At 46.6% G+C, this 24446-nt stretch overlaps 1 protein-coding gene across 11 annotated transcripts in view; it reads right to left on the reverse strand.

Annotated features, from left to right (window-relative positions):
* Positions 1–415: 415 nt before the first annotated feature.
* BRWD3 (bromodomain and WD repeat domain containing 3) overlaps positions 416–24446 on the reverse strand; it is a 33577-nt gene continuing 9546 nt past the window's right edge. The window contains exons 10-40 of one of the 11 annotated variants that reach the window (XM_069985617.1): positions 24101–24171; positions 23896–23996; positions 23294–23334; positions 21050–21154; positions 20814–20967; positions 20540–20674; positions 20284–20412; positions 19980–20205; positions 19404–19574; positions 19066–19249; positions 18522–18615; positions 18296–18442; positions 17261–17337; positions 16495–16663; positions 16266–16379; positions 15547–15654; positions 13841–13965; positions 12179–12261; positions 11961–12072; positions 11823–11884; positions 9950–10105; positions 9736–9856; positions 9312–9437; positions 9148–9229; positions 9017–9070; positions 8787–8927; positions 8131–8283; positions 6523–6686; positions 6302–6435; positions 5922–6071; positions 416–5576 (exon numbers count right to left, since the gene is read on the reverse strand). In XM_069985617.1, coding sequence (XP_069841718.1) covers positions 4813–5576; positions 5922–6071; positions 6302–6435; positions 6523–6686; positions 8131–8283; positions 8787–8927; positions 9017–9070; positions 9148–9229; positions 9312–9437; positions 9736–9856; positions 9950–10105; positions 11823–11884; positions 11961–12072; positions 12179–12261; positions 13841–13965; positions 15547–15654; positions 16266–16379; positions 16495–16663; positions 17261–17337; positions 18296–18442; positions 18522–18615; positions 19066–19249; positions 19404–19574; positions 19980–20205; positions 20284–20412; positions 20540–20674; positions 20814–20967; positions 21050–21154; positions 23294–23334; positions 23896–23996; positions 24101–24171 — 4453 coding nt within the window. In that variant the 3' untranslated portion in view covers positions 416–4812. Of the gene's footprint in view, positions 5577–5921; positions 6072–6301; positions 6436–6522; positions 6687–8130; positions 8284–8786; positions 8928–9001; positions 9074–9147; positions 9230–9311; positions 9438–9735; positions 9857–9949; positions 10106–11773; positions 11885–11960; positions 12073–12178; positions 12262–13840; positions 13966–15546; positions 15655–16265; positions 16383–16494; positions 16664–17260; positions 17338–18295; positions 18443–18521; positions 18616–19065; positions 19250–19346; positions 19575–19979; positions 20206–20283; positions 20413–20539; positions 20675–20813; positions 20968–21049; positions 21155–23293; positions 23335–23895; positions 23997–24100; positions 24172–24446 lie in introns of those variants that run through there. The other 10 variants (XM_069985611.1, XM_069985616.1, XM_069985615.1 and 7 more) reach the window with 10 other exon arrangements.

The raw sequence follows: 24446 nt of genomic DNA on the forward strand, positions 1-24446 counted from the left end.
GAACATCGTGAGGTGTCATCAAGCACCTGCCGGCCGCAGAGATGTGAATAATATGAAAGTTTTCATATACAGAACATTACATCTGACTCCTCATGAGCTGCAGCTGCTAGGGCAGGAACATACACATTAACAAATCCTAAGTAACGCTATACTAGCTGGAAATCTGAAAGCATGTCTTCCTCATCTTCCATCCTGCGGGCCTCTCGGCTTTCTCAGGTCACCGAAAAAAACTTTCATAGGGGAGAGGAAAGGCAGGGGGGTAGGAGGGGGGATGAAGCTTTTGCAAAATGTTCAGAAACCAGACTCCACGCCCTGATCTGGACGTGCAGCCACAACATATCGCGTACGTTTCGCAGCAAATTGCTATACATAAGGAGCCAGCCCAACACCCCATATACTACACATATCACTACGATTTTGTTTTTGAAATCTTTAATTTAAAAAAAAAACAAATAAATAATGAACAGAAGCGTAAAAAAAAAAAACAACCTGGAAAAAATAGGAATTTTAAAGGAATTTAAACAACATGAAGGAGTTCACAACTCAATTCAATACCGGCAAGTTCATTCATAATACGAGAGACTCGACAATGGGGCGGGGGGACCACAACCTTTAAAGTTTTCATTACATTTTAAAAAATTCAAATTTACTGAATTTTTAACAATTTAGGATACACAGCACCGGATCTACATGTTTTATGGCCAATGATGAACAGAATGAATATTTTAGGTCATGTTCGCTTTTCTATTTTGGCTAAATTTCCCTCCATTCTAGTAAATCTCAAACCCTCCACGATGAGACGGTCGCATCTTCTGCATTTTAAATTTCCCACTGTCGTTTCTCACCACAAAATCTCAATTAACAAAACAAACATAATTTTAAATTTGAGACAATAGGGAAAAAAAAAAAAAAATAGAAAACGAGACTTTACAAATGTACAATGTTCTTTACAATACAAAACAACTACAGCTCATTGCATATAAATAGAACATTTGGTGCGGCCAACGTGGCCATAAAAAAAATCCCTGAATTATTGATAAGAACCTGAGACAGCGAGACGTACAGCAGAGACCCCACATAATGCTCCCCAAGAAGAGGCGATGCAAAAGGTCCAACCCAAGCGATGACGCTGCATGTACTAGACCGGTGTCCAGAGCCGAATGCGGAGCCTACAGGGAGCACCGCACGTGCACAAATACTGTGGTCAAAACAGGGAGACTGAGGCTCCCCAAAATCTAAACCCTACTATAAAGTCTTGATACATAAAACCCATGATCCTCGCCCTCTAGTGAAGTCGACAAGCAAGAAACGCCGCCAACAGATATCGCAATGCAACGCTGCAATGTACATGACTATGGACTGCGCTGTAGACCTGAAGCCGCTCCAGACTGGATCAACAATCAGCAGAGAATATGGTGAAGCTACACTCCCTGCGCCCACTCGGATATTCTCTATTGTTCTATTTTCTTGCCTGAAGAAAAAACATGTCTGTGCAGCACGGATAGGCAGCCTATTGTACAGCAGACAATACAACATCTGTGCAGCATGAATGGGCAGTGTACTGTACAGCGGAGAACACATCTGTGCAGCATGGTGAGAGTCTACTGTGCAACAGAGAATACATATTTTTCAGCACAGAGAGAGGCAGTCTACTGTACAGCAGAGAAAACCCACCTGCAGAGGGGAATGTACATTAGTATAGCACAGAGAGTTAGGACTGTACAATGTAAAACATCTGTGCGGCATGAAAAGGCAGGCTACTGTACAATAAAGAATACATCGTACAGTATGGAGACCCAATCTACTGTATAGCAGAGAATACAACAGAGTCTACTGTACAGCGGAGGAGACGTCTGTGAAGCATAGAGAGGCTAATCTATTGTACAGCAGACAGAACACCTCGTGACCACTTCAGTACATGCAGTTACATGACTTTTTACTCTGCTCCCCCATTTAAAGGGGAACCTAAAGTGACCGGACCTACATTGTATATGCGTCTTGATCTGTTCTACTTAGTTCAAGGCAGAAAAAAAAAAAAAAATCCACCCTTGCAGCTGCCGACATACACAATGCTGGTGCTCCACCCGCTGCAGCTGACATGGCGGCTTCTGAGTTATTGCTTTTTCTTAGTAATTGAACAGAGGAGGCAAAAAAAAAGAAAAAAGAAACTGAGGTTCTTCAGCACCGCGCCTCCCGATCTCATACACAATGCACCATGAGGAGACCCCCGAAGTTGTAAGGGATACCAGTGCCCCTCTCCCCTGATATCACTGCACCATGAGGAGACCCTCGCAGATGTAAGGGATACCAGTGTCCCTCTCCCCTGATATCACTGCACCATGAGGAGACCCTCGCAGATGTAAGGGATACCAGTGTCCCTCTCCTCTGATATCATTGCACAAGGAGAAGATCCCACACATATAAGAGATACCAGGCTTTGGATATGGCATAAAAACCATTGGCACAAATAAAAGTAACATTATACGATGGCTCTGACTGATTGAACCTCCGACCCACGTCCTGCCCAGAACACACAACTACTGGGTCGCTCCCTCATCAGAGGGCTCATCCAAGACTAAAATAAAACCCCTTCCACACTCTGTAACCAGTGATGGCGACCTACGACAACACACAGTGGTCTACCCAAAAGACAAGGCTTCCTACAGCGTACCGCGCCCGGACTACAGTATTGGCACTTACAGGTCCGTCAGTGGTTCTAACTGATTCGGATGCAAATTATCCACAGGAAAACACATTCTATCATAGACTTAAGGATTCCATCCGCATTTTATTTGTGTAAATCTACTTCTACTCCAGTCACACCCAAAGCTTCACAGTGCAGTCTGCTGCCAGACACGGTTCAATGGAGACCTCTGCTGCATTGCATTCTGGAAGATGCATCAGAGTTCTGCTGTAAGCCAGTGACTGGCTGAGTGAGCAGTTTCTGCGGAGACGATGTGTCACTGGAACAAGGAAGAAAAAGGTGACAATCAGGGACCCGAAGCGTCAGCTGTGGGAGGGACAAGGGAAAGGGAGTATACCTTTATTATAGCACCCCCAAACATTTTGTTTTAATCCCCTGACAACCGCTTTAATACTTGGGGACAGAACGTGGATACTTTCTTTTTGGGTCCAAACTATAAGAAAAACAAATGACAACGCAACCTGGTGGACGACTCTGGAGAGTAAATGATCAGTTCTGGAGGTGGCAGAAGGATCAGGAAGCCGTACAAAGAGACAAGGAAAACAAAGCAATCTGCCCATGAAGGACACTCACCCCCTATCTGCACAACAGGATATGGGTGTCTGATCAGTGGGGGCCCAAACAATCAAGAGGACAGGGGTGCCATGTCCACCGGTTTGCAAGTAACAGGTGTCAGTCATGGGCGCTATAGATCCATTCAACTCTATGGGCCAGATATGCCACCACTGTACTCTGCAGAGTTGAATGTAACAGCAGCAAACATGGCCCATAGAGGTGAATGGAGCAGTAACACACATGCTCTTCTGCTCCTTCGTTTAAATGGGGTAACACAGAACCACATGGTTCTTGTTATCTGTGAGGGGCCCAGAAGTTAGATCCTCAATGATCAGACACTCACGTCTTATCCTACACATAGGGAATGTGTGTCTTTTGTAGGAAAAACCCTTTAAGCACCAAGAAAGTATGTTTAAGAAGTTGGCAGCATCCTTTGCAGGTTTACATGGCACAAAATGAAGAAAAAGTACGTAAACCTAACCAAAACGCCCTGGATGCTGACCACAGATGTGTTAACCATACTATCTGTTAGGCGTCAGCCTCTAGACATCCCCTTACCATCTGCAGCTGCCTATCCAATCCAAGTGAGGGTTCCATTGGCAAGAGGCGACTAGAACCTAAAGAAGCCATAAAGGAGCACCAGGCTCAGCCGCCTACAATAGATAAAATAAATATCACCTTAATGCAATAACAACAAATCTTACGTGACGAGCAGCTCCGGAGTGCAAAACACAGAGATACCCCCCCAAAGAACTACAGCGGTTTCATACCGCCACCCCTTCTTCCACCCAAACTCTCAGTAACAATCGCACAAACGCTGACTTCCAACCAACCCACCCCGGGACCCACGTCCTTGTCAGTTCACAGTCGCAAACGATGCGTTAGAGGTAGTTTGAAGCTGCCAACGCAAAAATGGCTACGGAGCTTTTGGTATCCACCAGGCGCAACGCTGAGGGGGCGAAAATCATATATACAAAGGCACAGATACTACAGAGAGCCGAAAAACAACACAAGTAGTGGACTGACCCACGGGGGTGCTAATACATTTGGCATTGGAAGTTGTGTATGTTGTGATGCCCCACCTTCTCCCTAAATAAAATAAGGCAAAAAAAAAAAAAAAAAAAAAAAATGTAAAAACTGTAAACATTTAGGAGCTGCCATCTGGGTTGGAGTCTTGTGCAAAAAATATGAATTTCTCAACTTTAAGCATAGAGTCACAAAACCATATAAAATCTCTATAAAAAGGTGCTTAACTCTATAATACACACAAAAGCTGTCGTCACGATCTTTAGAAAATAAAAGCCGGTGGTGCGGAGTTCATTAGGCGCAGGGCGTTGCACCCCCGAATCTGTAGTGTTGGAGTTCATGTGGCTGTAAATAGTTTTAAGACCTTGCAAATAAGGCTGGCCCTCATTTAGGATGGGGCGTGAATACTTTGACAACAGCATCAGATAAAAAGCACCAAGTAAAACAGTCCGACCAAATATCCCACATGGAATTCGCTTCAGATAAAATCCCTGCAGTGAATGAGTCCCTGCGAGAGTCGTCCCCCGTCAGCCATTCCAGCCCATCAGGTGGCTGACCCTGGCCTTCTCAGTCATCTTCCTCACCCTTCCAGATCTGGAGGTGCCTAGATTTAAGGGGTCGTCGATCTGCAGCAGGCCTTCGGGCTCATTGTCGGAGTCATCATCGTTGTACAGGACTGTTCTCCTGCCCTGGTTTCGAGTGTTGATCCGTGGCTTTTTTCGCTCCTGCTCTACATAGTCACTGTTGTCACCGTCGTCCTCGTCTTTGTCCTCACTGACATCCTCATCTGATAAGTGTTTTAATGCTGGGCTGAGGGGAGGTTCCTTTTTGGGGGTTCCCCTCCCCCTGCCACGACCCCGCCCCTTCTTCATTTCAACACCTCTTAAGAGATAACTCTTTCCTCGACCCCTTCCCCTGCCCCTCCCTCGGCCCCTGCCCTTCCCTTTAGATTTGTCACTTGTAGTGCTCCCTCGCTTTCTCTTCAGCTTTGTCCTTCGTACTTTGGTGTAATCGTGGTCTCCATCCACATAGTCCTGGTCAGATTTGGCTGAGGATTCGGGATCCGAGCTGCATTCGGACTCAGATCCACTCTTTGAACTCAGGCTCGATTCGGAGTGGTCACTCACTGCGGGTGAGGGTGGTGGTTTATTGGTTTCTTCCTCCTTCTTTTTATCCTGCTCCACTTTCCTCTCTTCTTCTCCTTGGCTTTCGTCTTCGGAGGAGCTCAGCAGCTTTCTCCGGGGTTTTGGAGCATCGTCGCCATTTGTCAGAGGTCCATTGGTCTGTTCAGCTGTAAGGAAACAAAAAACTGTGAGTGGGGCAACTGTGACTTTCTAAGATATCAATAACACAGGCCATAGAAAGAGGACTTGACTGCTGGGACCTCCCACCAACAGGAGAATAAGTGGTCTAGGGTTATAAATAGTCCTCTCTCCAAAGAGGTGGATGCGAGTCAAAGACAGAGTGAAAACTCTAGAAGTGAACGTCTCCTGACAACCACCTGTCACCTGGGAGGACTTACACGAAGACCCCTCCTATCAACTACCTGTCACCGGGGAGGACTAACATGAAGTCCCCTCCTATCAATTACCTGTCACCGGGGAGGACTAACATGAAGACCCCTCCTATCAACTACCTGTCACCGGGGAGGACTTGGCCCTGGAGCTGCTTGCTGCTTCCTCCTCTGTGTCACTTTTGTTCTGGGTGTTTGGTTTGGAAGACGACGGCTGCACATCCATCTCCTCATCCGCAGAGACGCGGCCAAGCTCCGGCGGAGACTCCACCACTAGAAAAAAAATCAGTGTTACTAATGGATTCTATAACCGTTGGACTGAAAAGGTGACAGACCTGACCCTGAAGCCCCCACACAACACCAGCCATTACAAGATTATTCATATTTACATGTTGAGTATTGTGAGATCTATATATATATATATATATATTATATATAATATATATCACAGCAGATGTGGTGTTGTACATAGACATGCGACAGGTTCTTTGTAGAAGTCTTACTTTCAGAGGAGGACGAGGAGGAGGATGAAGATGAAGAGGACGACGATGAGGAAGATGATGAGCTGCTCCGCAGAAGTGGGAGGGGGGTACTTTGTGGGACCCTCTGCAGAATCTTCCGCGGTTTTCCTTTTGGACTAGAAAAGAAATACATAAAATCAGACGAGAGACTGGACTCGATAATCATCTTACTGTCTGAAGAACATGAAGTAGGAGGCTTGTACCTGCTGCCTCTGCTGGAGGCGGAGGAGCTGCTGCTGCTGCGGATCCTCTTCCTGTAGCGCTGCCTCTTTCGCTGCTGCAGCTGCATGGCCAGCTTGTAGTCTGAGATGATGTCTTTGATGTAGGTTTCACAGAGAGCAGATAGTCGGAGTGTCATACTGTAAATCTATAGGGGGAAAAACAATTGCCTGGTGTTTAAAAAAAAAAAAAAAAAAAAAAAAAAAAAAAAAAAATGTCCTTGGGGTGCAATACAAGAAGATAATAGAAGGTAAAAGGTCAGGGGTTCAATAAGCTCCAGATACTAATCATCCCCCTTTAAATATAGCTACCCATTAAATTACATGTACAGTCATGGCCAAAAGTTTTGAGAATGAGACAAATATATTTTCACATGATCTGCTGCCCTTTGCAGTGTTTCGCCTTCTTCTTCAGGACCTCTGCAATTCTCCCCGGCTGCTCTCAATCAACTTCTGGACCAAATCCTGACTGATAGCCGTCCATTCTTGCACAATCAATGCTTTATTCATGGCTGTGTTTTTAGGTAAGACTGTGAGAGAGCCGATTCCCTTGGCTGAGAAGCAACCCCACACATGAATGGTTTCAGGATGCCGGTTACAGTTGGCATGAGACAAGACTGGTGGTAGCGCTCACCTCGTCTTCTCCCAATAAGCTGTTTTCCAGATGTCCCAAACAATCGGAAAGGGGATTCATGAGAAAATTACTTTCCCCCAGTCCTCAGCAGTCCACTCCCTGGACCTTTCCCCCAGTCCTCAGCAGTCCACTCCCTGGACCTTTTGCAGAATATCCGTCTGTCCCTGATGTTTTTCTGGAGAGAAGTGGCTTCTTTGCTGCCCTCCTTGAGACCAGGCCTTGCTCCAAGAGTCTCCGCAGTCTCACAGTGCACAGTGCAGATTCCCTCACACCTGCCTGCTGCCATTCCTGAGCAAGCTCTGCACTGCTGGTAGCCCCATCCTGCAGCTGAAACACTTTTAAGAGACGATCCTGGCGCTTGCTGGTCTTTCTTGGGCACCCTGGAGCCTTTTTGGCAACAATGGAACCTCTCTCCTTGATGATGCGATAGATTGTTGACTGAGGTGCAATCTTTCTAGCTGCGATACTCTTCTCTGTTAGGCCATTTTTGTGCCGTGCAATGATGACTGCACGTGTTTCTTTAGAGATAACCATGGTTAACAGAAGAGAAACAATGATGCCAAGCACCAGCCTCCTTTTAAAGTGTCCAGTGGTGTCATTCTTACTTAATCATGACAGATTGATCTCCAGCCCTGTCCTCATCAACACCCACACCTGTGTTAATGGAGCAATCACTGAAACAATGTTAGCTGGTCCTTTTAAGGCAGGGCTGCAATAATGTTGAAATGTGTTTTGGGGGATAAAGTTCATTTTCTAGGCAAATATTGACTTTGCAGGTAATTGCTGTTAAGCTGATGACTCTTTATAACATTCTGGAGTATATGCAAATTGTCATTTTAAAAACTGAAGCAGTAGACTTTGTAAAAATTAATATTTGTATAATTCTCAAAACTTTTGGCCATGACTGGAAGATAATGTTATCCATCACACTATGTGTGTTGAGACATGACATATCTCACCCTGGATTTCTTGTTTGGAGTGTAAGCTTTGGAGTTACTAAAAATTAGTCGGACGTCCTGCCCAAACTCCAGTGGATCGCTGTATTCTCCGGCCTCCAGTTTGGCTTTGACGGTACTGAAATCCATTGGATTATCAATGATGTCCTGGTAGTCCTGAAACAATGACACTGTAGGTTACCTGGAACATGAAAGTCCGCCCCCCATATTTCAAATACAGTGGAGCTACCACTAGCATATTTATCTATCTATCTTACAGTGACGGTACTCTCGGCAAACGTGATACTGCATACAGTCTATGGCCCTATACATGGTGCAGCATGCCATCTATGGTTGTGAACAGGCTCCAGTGCATGGTCTATGACCCGATGCAGCACCTATGGTTGGTCTGCACATGATCAATGACCGAATACATTGTCCAGAAAATGATCTGTGGCTCTATACCTGGTTTAGCATATATCATCGTATGTTCTATACTGGGCCCAGCACATGACCTAAGGTCAGCACATGATTTATGGTTCTTTACATGATCCAGCACATGATCTATGGTTCTTTATACATTCAGGAATACCATCTATGTTTCTACACAGGGTGCAGCACTTCTATTTGCTGTCCAGCACACAATCCCAATGAGACACCACACTCCCAGGCTCACTTACAGGATACGAGACTCTATTAACCGGCTGTCTGAATGGCTCAGAGTCCTCCCGCTCATAGATGAGGTCCAACAGCTCCTTGCATTTGTCCTTCCATGAATCGGGATTGGATCTCAGTAGATTCCTCTTAGTGCGGCGTGTGATCTAGTGGGGTACATTGTGTCAGTATGGCAGTGGGAGGGCTAGCATGACCATTATATGATAAGAAATCTACTGACCAGAGGTTTACTCACGGCTCGTCCTGTAGAAGTCCCTGGACCATCTGACTCCATATCGGCTGCTGCACTCTGCTGGACAAGACAAAGTGTAAGCTCATGTGTACAGAGCTCCGCTACAAGGACATTACTACAGGTCTAGGTCTCACCTCGCCTTCCTCCTCCACATCGCTGACCCCCTCACACTTCACCTGCTTGTAAATTTCTAAAATGTCTGTGCAGTTGTCATCTCTAGAAACGAAAGAAAAGCAGTGAAGGAGTGGCCAAACACAGTGAAGACACTGCGACAAGGTAAGCAGTGCAACGCACGTACCTAATGAATCGCAGCAGAACGTCCGTCACAATCTTAGCGGCTTTCACAATAGGAGAATTTGGCTCGTTGAACGTTCGGGCGTTGTGTTCGATATAACGCACTTCCCACATCATGGCTGAGATTCTCCTGCAAGACGGACACAACATAGCAGTGAGAAAATCTGCAACTTTTCCAAACGCTCCGACATCCGACAGAATATTCTGTGACAGATATATAAGCTAAGGGTATGTTCACACTAAAGAATCAAGCGGAGTTGAAATGTTGGATGGTGGGCTGCGCATGAGAAATCCTATTGAATTTCAAGCGGAGTACACGACTCCGTAGTGTGAATATCCTCAGATACTGCAAGCAGAGAGGAACCGAACAATAAAGAATCTTAATGTACAAGACTATGAAGTGATGATAATGGCGGGGCGGCGCTCACCTGTAGAAACGACTCTCCAGCCTCTTCCTCACGGTGCTCAGGTCAGTCGGGTAGGCAACCACTGTGCAGTACAGAGGATAGGCCTGGAGATCCACAGGGGCACTGAACGGGCTGCTGAATTCTGGTAACAAACCACAGTAACTCACCATTAGCTTCTGCACTGGCACCACCCACTTCCTATGCAACATATGGGACATTATAGGATAAAACGCACCAAGCGCGATCAGCTGGTCAATCCCCCGGATAACCCGCTCACACACTTCATCACGGGACAGCGATCCCCACTCTCCTTCCTGTGGTTTATACTGGAGTGCGTTCAACTCCTCCGCGGTGACAGGAACACCGGCGCCAATCTCATCCGGAAGAGAAACTGCAGAGCGGAGATGGTTACATGTGGTGGTGTCATAGCTAACAAACACTATGTCACTAACATAGTCCCCCCACTCATCTATACTGTATGAACAGGAAGTGTACGCTAAGATTCCTATTCCACGGGCCAAGCAGGGCCCGATCAACGATTTAAACGAGCGCCGCCTATTCCACGGCCCGACAATCATTTAGCAAGGGCTGCAAGGACATCATTACCAATGTCCTTGCAGCCCTTGTTTCATACATTACCTGTCCAGGCACAGGTCTTTTACTTCTCCTGGTCCCGCGCCACAGCAGCTTCGGAGCGGCCTGTCTGAACTGACAGACCGCTCAGCCAATCACTGGCCACGGCGGTCCTCGCCAGTGATTGGCTGAGCGGTCTGTCAGTTGAGAGAGGCCGCTCTGAAGCTGCTGCGGTGTGGGACCGGGAGAAGGAGGAGACCTGCGCCTGGACAGGTAATGTATAATGTTTGTATAAAGGTTTGAACCTTACTGAACGATCAGCCCATGACACGATCATCGGCTGATCGTGCTCTCTATTCCACAGAGCGATAATCGGCCAAATATCGCTCCGTGGAATAGGCCCCTAAGTCCCCTACTCATCTATACTGTATGAACAGCGAGTGTACACTCAGTCCCCCACTCATCTATACTGTATGAACACCGAGTGTACACTCATAGTCCCCCCCCACTCTTTTTTTTCAATTCAGTTTTATTAGAGAAATACAAAAATTTGTATCATGTAAGACATCAAGACGTGTAACAGAGGTGAAAGGAGGTTACATACAGTCTTACAATAATAAAAAAACAATATTGAAGTCTTAAAATACAAAATACAACGTATATTGAACTAAACACATACAGAAGTGTAGAAAGTAGTAGATACTTTGCAAATAATTGGGGTAGCATACATATACCAGAGGAGGTGTGTCACCATCGGTACACATACATATATTTAGGGGTGCCCCCACTCATCTATACTGTATGAGCAGCGAGTGTACACGCATAGCCCCCCCACTCATCTATACTGTATGAGCAGCGAGTGTACACGCATAGCCCCCACTCATCTATACTGTATGAGCAGCGAGTGTACACGCATAGCCCCCCACTCATCTATACTGTATGAGCAGCGAGTGTACACGCATAGCCCCCCCCCACTCATCTATACTGTATGAGCAGCGAGTGTACACTCATAGCCCCCCCCCACTCATCTATACTGTATGAGCAGAGTGTACACTAATAGCCCCCCCCCATACTCATCTATACTGTATGAGCAGCGAGTGTACACTCAGTCCCCCACATATACTGTATAAGCAGCGAGTGTACACTCATAGTCCCCCCCTTACTCATCTATACAGTATGAGCAGCGAGTGTACACTCATATCCCCCCATACTCATCTATACTGTATGAGCAGCGAGTGTACACTCAGTCTCCCATATATATTGCATGGGCAGGGCATAAACACAAATGTACACCCATTTACTCACACTCATACTAATTTCATAGTAAGTAGTGAGCACACACTCCCACTCATAGTTTACAGTGAAGAGATCGTACACTCATTCATGTACACCCATTCACTCACACTTACTTTATACTGGGCAACAAGCATACTTACTTACGGACAATCATTCACACTACTTATATACTGAATGTACTGTTGCTCACACATGCCCACCCCCGCTCATACTCATAGTATATGGAGCAGCAAGCGTACTGTCTTCTGGGATCGGTTCCATGTCCCACGGGCTCATGTTTTCCCTTTCATTGTTGTCCCAACTGGAAACAGAGAAACTCCATTACAAATCCTATAAAAGTGAATCTGGACAGTAACTCCACCCGAGGCCGCACTTACTGGACTATGTAACACTGGAAGAGACTGTCGGGGTACTCCATCTGGAATGGCTGCTGACACTCCACTGTCCCAAACCACCAGGCGTCATCGATGATGCTGCGGAAGCGATCACCTGAAGACCAAAAAACGTTAGAGGATGACCCCCAGAACTGCTGGAGCTACATGTCAGGCAGAGCGTGGACCCTGTATATAATCCCAATGCAGAGATTGTCACCTACCGATCTGCCAGTTTCTCTCCTTTGCTTCCCTATAGAACTGATGGAGGATGAGAAAGTCGATCACATCTGGCATATCATGATACCTAGAAGACACAGAACATTGTACATTAATCCTAAAGGCGAGGCAAAAAATATTCATGAAAATATCAGGGGATGGGGGGAAACGTAATATTTACTGCTCCCTTGCCCGAGCTGCACAGTGTCCCGCTCCAGGGTCACCTGCTGGTACTCTCCGGCTCTCCCCTTTTTCATGTCGTGACCCAGTTGATGGATGCCCCGCTCAGCCAGTTAGTGACTGAGGCGGGATACTGCTGCAGTCAATGATTGGCTCATGGGGAATCTCAGTCAGGTCAGGCATTCCACCCCCCCATCCCGTGACATCATCAGAACTCAGGGGGAATATGCCTTTTGGCAGGGGTCCTGGACCTTCTGGCACAGCGAACAGCGGGCATGGGGAGAGGTAAGTAGTTTTTCCTTATGAAGTCCCCCTGACGGACTTTAAAATAAATAAAAATAAATTTTAACTTTAAGAAGACCCAAAATATCACATACCAAGCAATGGTGGAGAGGCAGAATATCTGCAATAGCTAGCGGCCTTATTACATGGCCCATTGTAGCTCCATAAACAATCCCTGGTCGCAAGAACGATAACTCCAATGTTTATTGTTTGTGCTGCCTGTTAACATCATGATAGTTGCCCAAAAATTCCCGGCAAAATGTGCAGGCAAAAAACGATCTTAAAGTGTCACCGTTTCATTTTTTTTTTCAGAAATCAATGGTCCAGGCGACTTTAAGAAACTTTGTAATTGGGTTTATTATCTGCATTCAAAAAGACTTTCCCCAGGTTCCACCCGCCCTCCTCTTTCTCATTCACTACTCCTTATCAGGAAATCTCGACTCTTTTACATCAGTCGGGCCCTGTGTAACCTATGGAGGGGGGAGGGGGGAGATTAGTCGCCAGCAGAGAACAAAGGATTACACAGCAGGAAATGTGTGAAAGCCGGTATTCAGAGGTCAGTGCTGACTTGCGGGGAGATAGCCCGGCGATTAAGCTATAAATTAACTCTTTGTTGTCCTGTTTTGGTGCCACATCTCCCTCCACCCCTCCCCTCTCCATAGAAAACAATGAAGACAGGGGGAGAGCTTCAAACTGCTTTTTCATGATAAAAATGCATTTTTCAGCTAATAAACCCAATTACAAAGTTTCTTAAAATCGCCTGTACTATTGATTTCTGCAAGGAAAATTTAAACAGTGACACATTAATACCTGCACAAATTATGTGATCAGCTGATGGACAAGAGACTTCTTGTTCGGCAGCTGATCACTGGCCCTATACTGGCTGTGGACCTACATCATTCCCAGCGTATACACCTCAGGGCCTACTCTTGTGCAAATCCCTGTAGTATAACCTCAGGATCACCTTAATGATCATCAGAAAACGGCTGATTTAGCAAAGACGTAGAATGCAGTAAAGGTCATCCTCAATCTACATGCTAGTATGATGATCCTACAGTCCCTAGAAGCTGATAATCTAATCTCCCTATCACACACACAGACAATATATTAGTCACAACCATACCTGAGACTGACCCTAGGAGCTCACAATCTAATCCTCTAGTTTCTGAATGGGGTCTCCAGTGGTTGGGGCTCAGGTTACTTACTTGAGTGAGAACGATTCTCCGCTCATCTGGCCAGATGTGGGGTCCAGGAAGGCGAGCTTTAAGCAGCACAGAGTGGGGGGCCCCACTTCATATTTAATCCCCACAACTTTCAGTAATTCCTGTTCCTGGAAAAGAAAGACATTGGAGTTTGTTATGGGGACATGATTTTAGGGGGCAGTGCAGCAATTTCTCTCATATCAGGGTCATCTGGCTCCCCCCCCTCCCAGCAACGATCAGGATTATATAGGGCGCTGTGAGCTTAAGGCCTACACGAGGACTGGACCTTGCCTGGTGGATGCAGGAAAACTTCTTTACAGATACTTGAAGCAACAGCGCCACCTGCCAGTCATAAAACAAGAGGTATTGGAGACGCTGCAAGGTTTGGCTGGACTGACAGGCAGAATTCTAATGTGGTTTCAGTGCTTGTGGCTGGGTATGGCATTCTTAACATGGACATCTTTATCAATCAATAGCCATTGCAGAAAAATCGGGACCGTTTGACCTTCTTTGCTCCAGAACAACCTTACGACTTTCCCTGTCACCAATATACCAAATGCTTTCCTCCATTTCTTTTGACAGTGCCCCCCCGACATTTGTGAAAAAATGGTATGACGACTTACAATGTAATGATTTAGAACAACGATTACTAAATGGAATTAAATTCGTCCACACCGCTACTCCTAACACAAAACTGAGAGAGCTCCACTTCCGACTGTTAAAGCAATATATGCATTTAATCTCTCTTATACTCAACACATAGAAGGTTATTTACAACACTGTCCTAAATGTGCTAAATCTAAAGCTGATCTCTTTCACTGTGTATGGCTTTGTCCCCATGTCCACTTATATTGTAAATTGATAGAATCATTTCTAACAAACACTTGGGGCATGTCTCTGCCTTTTGATCCAATCTGTTATTTGTTCCATGATGTGACGGAAGGAGGTGAGGCTCTCTCAGCCAGAAGGACTCTTCCTCCTGGAGTTCACCTTACTCTATTGTTAGCCCTTAAATGCCTTTTAAATCATTGGCTCAAGTCTACATCCCCTACAATACCAGAGTTGGTTGATAATCTCAAAGAAACACTTAATTGGGAAATGATTGATACCCTTCGTAGTAATGAAAAGTTTACGGTTTCTTTCATGAAAAAATGGAAACTTTTTATAGTGAGTGCTCTGTCTACAGAAGAAAGAAATTCTGTTATGCAACAATTTTCCAATACAGCTTGGTATCACAAAGCAATGGTTGCAGGTACCCTGGGAGTACTTACCTGTACTTGATATAGAGCATAGTATGATACAATTTTACTTCATTTGTATGTTAAAGCAATAATTGGTTGCTTTCTTGTTTATTTTAATGATTTGTTATATTTATTTATGTAATTTTATATAAGTCTACTGACTTGTCATAGTTTATTATTATATGATTATTCTTATCACTTTGTATTTATGTATAACTTCAATAAAATATTGTTAAAAAAAAACAAAAAAAAAAACAAAACATGGAGGATTGTCTACAATGTTACGGTGCCTTTACACAGACAGATTTATCTGACAGATTATTGAAGCCAAAGCCCGAAAATGGATTTGAAGAGAGCCTTATGTATGAGTAACCAATCACAGCACACCGAACACTGACCCAGTTCAGTGAATGCTGAAATCTGATTGGCTGACGAGATCTCAGATCTCAGGAGACTTACACAACTTACCCTAACCTCCGTCTTATTCCATGGCTGCTTCTGCATGTTAACGCTGTAGATTTTGGCCTTCTTTACAGCTCGCACGTACGCTTCATGTCCTTGCTTCAAGTAGATGACCTGCACAGGAGAGCGGCAATGATAAAGCCATTATCTTACACCACAGATCACTAAGCGTGCATGTGTCCTTAGTGTGGGGGCACCGCCAGATTCCTGTCTTCACCTCTCCAGACCCCTCAGTCCTCCTAAATCCCAAATCTGGCAGCATCTCCTCATGCACTCCCTCTCAAGCTGCTTTAAAGCGTACTTGTCCTTACTGTTCCCTCCCCCATTGGTGTGCAGACGTATCTGCCGTCAGAAGCTCAGGTAACTATAAGTGCAACAGCACAAGGTCGAGTCCGTTCACAAGCCTTATTCTGACCCAATTGGGCTCGTACTAGGAACCAACCCGCTGTACTTATATTGGTTACCTGACCTTCCGCTGGAAGGAGTGACTGCATGCTGATCTGGTGAGGAAACAGAATGACAAGAGATTATATATATATATATATATATATATATATATAATCTATATATTTCTATATCTATATGGAAACAAAGACCCCAAAACTCAACAACGTCAACAGCTGCCAGTTCTACAGATGGTTGCAGCAGGAGACTTGTAGTTCTTGAGACTTGTAGCTGGAGAGCTGCAAAATCCTGACACTTATGTTACAAGAAATCCAAGATACCTCATCTCCCATCTGAGGGACAAAAGGAGAGCGCCGTGGAATCGTATCCAGGATCCACTGGGGTGGAATCCACTCTTCACTGGGCTCCCCCTCCATAGACAGGAACTCATTCTGCTTCTTAAGAGATTCAGAGAAGTGAAGTAAGTAAAAGCCCAAAACATTGTCAATAAAGCCAACCTGAATGTACTAGAAGCCTCAGGCTGATTTCAGGTTAGTGAGTGGTAAGAACCTTTTTCCGGGTCTGCTTGCGTCTCCGCTGACGGTCCTCCTCCTTGGTGGGATTCTCGTCCTCAGAACTGCTGCACATCTTCCGTGTAGTCTGCCGCGTTTGCCTCTTGGGGGGCTGGAGATTAATACCGGCATCTGCCGTCCAGTCTGAATAATCGCTGGAGGTGTCGCTACAACAAGAGGGGATGGTAAGAATGGCAAATTCACAGAAGGCAACGTCTGCTCACCTCCCCCTGCTACTCAGATACATCAGAGAGCAATGTCCATATCTGCTCCGCTACCCCACCCAGCCAGACATCAGCCTTACCTGCCCTGCTACCCACCCCAGATACATCACCAGGCATCAGCCTTACCTGCCCTGCTACCCACCCCAGATACATCACCAGGCATCAGCCTTACCTGCCCTGCTACCACCCCAGATACATCACCAGGCATCAGCCTTACCTGCCCTGCTATCCACCCCAGCCAGATACATCACCAGACATCAGCCTTACCTGCCCTGCTATCCACCCCAGCCAGATACATCACCAGACATCAGCCTTACCTGCCCTGCTACCCACCCCAGACATCAGCCTTACCTCCCCTGCTACCCACCCCAGATACATCACAGAACTTACCAACCCTGCTACCCACCCCAGATACATCACCAAACATCAGCCTTACCTCCCCTGCCGCCCACCCCTGATCAGGTACATACAAGCAGAAAACACCCCCAGCCACCATACGCTGCAGAACTTTACGCTTTTTTTACCAGTGAATAGAATTACCTGGAGGAACTCTCAGTCTGCCACGGAGCAGCTGCCTCTCCATCAGACGCGTCGCTGGACGCACGTGACTCCTCATCCTGCAAATACAGAGAAATTACTTTGTCACAGATCTCTTTTTACCTTCATAACAGATCTCTAAATAGGTGACCCAGTCATTTGCCAACGAGACGTCATCCTTCTAATTAAAGGAGAACTCCGGACGAACCTTTTTTTTTTCCTAGCATTCCACACATCACAAAGTTACGCAATATTTCCATAGGAAGTACTGACTTAATAATTTATCCTACAGCTTGTTCAGTAAGTGTCAGGACCTGGCACTGGAAAGGAATCAAAAATGGTAAAGATTACACAGACATAGACACTCTCTCTCTGCTCCGTGCTCTCCACACGATTCTGGCGAGAGCTCGGCACGGAGCTGTACTGAGCTCTCAAGTGCGCAGAGCAGAGAGATAGTGCGCATGTTATAGTGATGCTGAGTGCAATGGTGGCGACATGTCTGTGTAACCATTACTATTTCCGATTACTTTACAGTGCCTGGTCCTCAGGGTGCTTCTAATACTAAGTCTGATGGAAAGGGCAGACACAGCTGGTAAAGCGATACTGTGGGCGGTACAGAGGTGGTACGAGCGCAGAAAGGGATGCTGGGAGTTGTAGGCAGAGAGGTCTGCGCAGGAGGAATCGAGCAATGGAATATTGGTATTTCGAGGTTTAGAAGAGTGACTATTTCAGATGGAATCAGTCACTATGTATAAGGTATACAGGATTTTTTTTTTTTTTGGATAAGGCCGGAGTTGTCCTTTAACTGAGTAAACAGAACCTAAAACTAAAGAACTAACAGTCAGTCAATAGGAAGTTCCCGATACAAACAAACCTTTCAGCTATTTAACCAGGTTGGATCTGAAACCTTCAAATTTACTGACAATAAAGAGATCTTACCACAAAGAAAGCTGCACAAATTTACAATCTACAATGATGACATTTTGCTCATACACAAGGGATGCCATCCCTAACAATGGTGCCCGTATCCCTGTATACCTCTGCAGAGCTCTGAGAATCTTCCCCGTTTGTTGTTGCAGTGCTGTTCTGCGAATCGTGCTCCATGTTGGATCGGGTCTGGTAAGCATGAGGACGCTTCTTCTGTACCCTCCGCAGGGCACGCCCGCTGCACACCTGATAGTCGCTCTGGAGAAGAGCAAAGAAAATATGGTGACCTGGGCCCACACATACTGGAAGATCCTACACACCCCTCCATACACCTTACCCTCTGCACTGGGTGTGATGGCTTCATCCTCTTCTCGGTGTTGTACAGATGGATCTCCATGTCACCCTTAGCAGATCGGCAGTCCTCCTGCACTCTGAAACAAAGGACATAGTAGATTAACAAATGGAAGAAGCCGAATGTTGATGTCCACCCCCGGGCTCCATATTATTGCCTACGTATAAAAGCTCTATAAACAGTAGCAGTTATGTCCTGTATTATACCCTAGAGCTGCACTCATTCTGCTGGTGGGGTCACTGTGTACATACATTACCTTACTGATCCTGAGTTACATCCTGTATTATACTCCAGAGCTGCACTCACTATTCTGCTGGTGAGGTCACTGTGTACATACATTACATTACTGATCCTGTACTCATCCTGAGTTACATCCTGCACTATACCTCGGATCTGCACTCACTATTCTGCTGGTGTAAAATACACAGGCACCGGAAACACTCGTAGCGATCAGTCAGGTTCACTGCCCGGGGCCACAGGCTGCAGTGAGGACCCTCACATGTTTGTAGTAGAGCACACAGCATCTCACCTGCTGATGCCAGGATGTAACTCGTTCACCACCACCCTCCTCCTCCATGCAATTAGATCCCGCTCTGTTGCCATCTGGCTTCTCGGGGCGTTGTCATGCATTTGGCGGACTCCTTCGATCTGTCCGCTGCGACGCAGACCTACATTGGGTGGGGACGACAGGTCCAGGCTCTGACTCCTCATAACTGGAATAAAATGAATAAATGTGAGTGTGTTAAGATGTCTGCACATGACGCAACTAGTAAGATGTGAGTGAAGCTTCTGGAAAATTAGCGGATGGACCTTATGGGAGATCAGAGGGATGGCAGTGAAGTCTATGTGATCAGACATGACACTCACATCCACTGCTGGGGTTGGCTGTATTATCCGAGGGGTTTTCCACAGATGGCTCATCCTCCGTCAGTCTCTGGTCTTGCTCTCTCTGCAGCACTCGGATCAGACCGTCCAGGACGCTTTCCTCTTGACTGGCCGTCTGCTGCCCGATCACCTGCTCCACCACGTCTCCATTACCTAATTTAGGGAGATGAATCGATACATTAAAAGGTCTTGTAGACAGCAGCTTCCTAGGGGTCAGAGTTAATATGTCTTAAGGCCCTATTCCACCAACAGATCATCTGCCAAAGATTTGAAGCCAAACCCAGGAGTGGATTTGAAAAGAGGAGAAATCCAGTCTTTCCTTTATGACCTGTTCTCTGTTTATAGTCTGTTCCTGGGTTTGGCTTCAAATCTTTGGCAGATAATCTGTCGTCAGATCTGTTGGTGGAATAGGGCCTTTAATTTCAGCTTTATTTAAACCACTGGCATCTGAGTATGTACAGGGCAGAAGCTGCCATAGTCGGGGCCATCACAGTCAAGGACGATGTAAGACTATCAATACTAGAACCCCAGACCCGCACAGACCCCAGGGATCCTTACCATTGGATACATATCCGAGCTGTGGGATTAGTTGTTCGTCTTTGCAGTTCTCTCTCCCTGGCACCAGGCGCTGGTAGCGAGTAGGGTGCGGATTTCCATCTACATCCACCAGGAATGGCGGCGGCATGAGGTGCGGGGCCTGCTGCGTCTGCTCGTCCAACACGTAGTTATTGGCGTCTCGAATCAATGGTCGGAAGTCGGTGTGGAAGAACATCTGTTCGGGGATCTGCACCAGAGAGACACGGGTAAATAGAGACAAGCGGTTTTCTGACCTCTAACATCAGCTGCCGCGGGCGTCGCTGACCTTCTCATAAGCTTTACTGCAGCCAAAACCAAACAACAAGAGGTGCCCGTGGGAGTCTGTGCAGGCAAAGTGCTGTCCGTCAGGTGAGAACTTGCAGTCAAACACAGCGCCGTGTCCCTGACCTTCAATCTGAAACACGGGAAAGCGTTACAATGTGGCTGTGATCCCAGACAGCAGGGTAAGGGGTCCCTGTCTACAGTAAGAACCCTTGTAAAGTAGTCACTGACTAATATTTAGCCCCCCAGCACGTTCTCACCATGTTGAAGTAATTCCGGATCTTTGTTCCTTTCTCAAGGTCCCAGACGAAAATGTTTCCATCATGGCCGGCAGAGAGAAGGATTCTGGAGTCAAAGGGGTGCGCTTCCAGGACGAAGACCTCATCGTCGTGACCCTGCAGACACATCAGGACACTCATTACCCATCAGACTTGTGGTGTAAATAAAGGAGCCAAGAATTCATCCTGACTCAAGCCTTCTCACACAGCTGCGGGGGTCGTTACAGTGTAACAGGCGCCTGGCCTCGGCACTCACAGATAAGATGTGGAGCAGCTGCCCGTTGTGGGAATTCCAGACTTTCAGCAGGAAGTTGTTGACGGCTGTGATGACTGTAGTGTCAGAGCGGTCCCATGCCACCATGGTCACCTTCAGTTTGGTCCCTTTGTCCTCTGTGGTCGACGTGTTGTTCCTGTGAATGTAACGTATAGACTGGTGATCTGTGGCCTCTGCACCATCTATAGTAATGATTCATGAGGGGCAGCACTTCTTACCCGCTCATCTTGGTGCTCATGTCCAGCACAATCATCCTCCACTCCTGCTGCTGATACTGCCAGAGCCGCGCCGTCCCATCTCTGCTACCGCTGACAAAGCTCAGGCTACAGGGAAGAGAACACATGTCAGGTGGCCGCTCTGCCTCATCATACATACACCAACCCAAACATGGTGGGGGGACAGTATACACACAGCGTAACCCTCCACCTCTCACCACACATACACCACCAACTCAGGATCAGTACAGGATCAGTAATGTATGTACACAGTGACCCAACCAGCAGAATAGTGAGTGCAGCTCTGGAGTATAATACATGATGTAACTCAGGATCAGTAATGTAATGTATGCAATATATGTACACAGTGACCCCACCAGCAGAATAGCGAGTGCAGCTCTGGGGTATAATACAGGATGTAACTCAGGATTGTAATGTAATGTAATGTAATGTAATGTATGTACACAATAGTGATGTCACGATACCAAAATTTTGAGTTCGATACAAATACCCGATTTTTTAGTTCGATACCAGTTCGATACCTCGAAAAAAAATACAACACCCCCCTTATAAGATCAGCCCCCTCCTCTCCTGACATCCTCTGTGCTGCTGTGACCTCCGCTATAGATCAGCCCCCTCCTCTCCTGACATCCTCTGTGCTGCTGTGACCTCCCCTATAGATCAGCCCCCTCCTCTCTTGACATCCTCTGTGCTGCTGTGACCCCCCCATAGATCAGCACACTCCTTTCCCGACATCCTCTGTGCTGCTGTGACCTCTCCTATAAGATCAGCACACTCCTCTCCTGACATCCTCTGTGCTGCTGTGACCTCTCCTATAAGATCAGCACACTCCTCTCCTGACATCCTCTGTGCTGCCATGACCTCTCCTATAAGATCAGCACACTCCTCTCCTGACATTCTCTGTGCTGCTGTGACCCCCCCCCCCCCATAGATCAGCACACTCCTCTTCTGACATCCTCTGTGCTGCTGTGACCCCCCCCCCCCATAGATCAGCACACTCCTCTTCTGACATCCTCTGTGCTGCTGTGACCTCTCCTATAGATCGGTCCCCTCCTCTCCTGACATCCTCTGTGCTGCTGTGACCTCTCCTATAGATCAGCACACTCCTCTCCTGACATCCTCTGTGCTGCTGTGACCTCTCCTATTGATCAGCCCCCTCCTCTCCTGACATCCTCTGTGCTGCTGTGACCTTCTCTATAAAATCAGCCCCCTCCTCTCCTGACATCCTCTGTGCTGCTGTGACCTCTCCTATAGATCAGCACACTCCTCTCCTGACAGGCAGTGACAGCACTCTCCCGGCAGGCCATGCAGCCACTGTCTTAACTTGGTACCTTTCAGCCGCTCTCCTGTTTTTCCTCTCAGAGTGGCTGCACAATGTGTACAGCGCCCAGCACATTAACAGCTCCCTGCCCTGCAATGTCATCCGGCACCACAGTGGTTAACCCGTTGCTGACCCTTTCGGGGGCAGTGCACATAGCTCCTTACTTGCAGTCCAGGCAGTACCCCCTCCCCCGACAGACCTGTCTCCCCCTGGTTATCTCTCGGGTCATCTATGGGTCACCTCTGCGTCCTGTGTGCGCTCCTCTCCTGTGTGCCCTCCTCTCCTGCTGTCAGTGATACCAGGGCCCGCGCTTCTTCCCCGCTCTCCAGACATCCGCTCAGCCTCTCGGGATCCCTCTCTCCAGAGCAACAAATACAGACCTGCCGACTCTGGGAGCGAAGTGTGCAGAGGTGACACCAGGGGGCTGGGGGCGACACAGAGAACATGGCCGGCGCTCAGATAACCGCCGGCCGTGTTCTCTGCGCTATACTTTATGTTAAGCTGCTCTTATACGCAGCTTAGCATAAATACCAGGAAATCCTGGTATCGAACTGTTTTTTTGCCTGAAATATCGATAGTAGTATCGATATTTCGGTGCATCGTGCATCCCTAGTACACAGTGACCCCACCAGCAGAATAGTGAGTGCAGCTCTAGGGTATAATACAGGATGTAACTCAGGATTAGTACAGGATCAGTAATGTAATGTATATATACAGTGACCCCCACCAGCAGAATAGTGAGCGCAGCTCTGGAGTATAATACAGGATGTAATTGAGGATCAGTACAGGATAGTGAGCGCAGCTCTGGAGTATAATACAGGATGTAGCTCAGGATAAGAGGGGGCAGACACTTCATACATAAGGGCTTACACCAATCAGGTCATTGTTGTGTTTCAGACACTCACCGGTCTCCATTATTGCAGAACTGAACAGCAACCACCTTATCCTGAAAACAAAGAAGACACATAATTAGGATTCTAATAGAGAAGTTTCGATTTTCTCTACTCTGATGGTGTTGGAACCCCTTTGTAATATACTTCTATATAAAAAAAAAAAAAAAATCTCAAGTCTTCAAGTACTTATCAGCTGCTGTATGTCCTGCAGGAAGTGGTGTATTCTTTTTAGTCTAGAGAGCAGAAGAGGTTTTCTACGGAGATTTGCTACTCATCTGGACAGAGGTGGCAGCAGAGAGCACTGTGTCAGACTGGAAAGAATACACCACTTCCTGCAGGACATGCAGCAGCTGATAAGTACTAGAAGACTGGAGATTTTTTTTAACAGAAGTAAATTACAAATCTCTGGCACTTCTTGGTACCAGTTGATCTGAAAGAAAACATTTGTTGGTGAACATTCAGCCAATGATGGTCATTTCATCGTCCGCTCTAAAGATCCAATCAGCAGCCGAACTACTGAGATTAGAAAACAGCTGCAAACAGATTGAGGGGAGGGGCCACATTAAGAGGGAGGAGCCTGAATTACACATTCAATAAGCGCTGTCAGATCTTACCAGATGCGCTTCCAGCTCTGCTATCTTCTCTGGCTCCCCAGACCCCAGGTAATACACTCTTATGATGTGATCTGTGCTGCCTGTAGCTATGAACATCCCTCCTAGTGGGGAGAAGAGACAATGAGTGAACAGCACAAAGGACACAGTTATCTCTAGTGCACTGTACTGAGGAGACATGGGAGCTGACACATCCAATAGTGAATACCTGAACTGAACGAAGAACAGGAGATCTGGACTCCAGGCCTGGACCTCTCTGCAAACTTAAGGGGTCGATCGCTGCAGAGACAGAAGACAAATTATATTTCTGATGCAAGCTACATGGATCGGAGACGGAATATAGTAAAGAGGTTGGAGTTCTCAGCACCATATACTTTATGTTACAATTGATCTTCAGGACCATCCTTATAAACATCCCTTATATTCAAGCTGAAATCCACCAAGAATCCGGGTATGGTCACACTGAGGAATTAAAGAGGAAAGTTTTTTGCTTGAAATCTCCTCTTCCTCAGCTCTGACAGAATTGAAGCACAAAAGCCCCAATGACATCTATG

This window comes from Dendropsophus ebraccatus, chromosome 10, assembly GCF_027789765.1.
Source record: "Dendropsophus ebraccatus isolate aDenEbr1 chromosome 10, aDenEbr1.pat, whole genome shotgun sequence".
Lineage (NCBI taxonomy): Eukaryota > Metazoa > Chordata > Amphibia > Anura > Hylidae > Dendropsophus > Dendropsophus ebraccatus.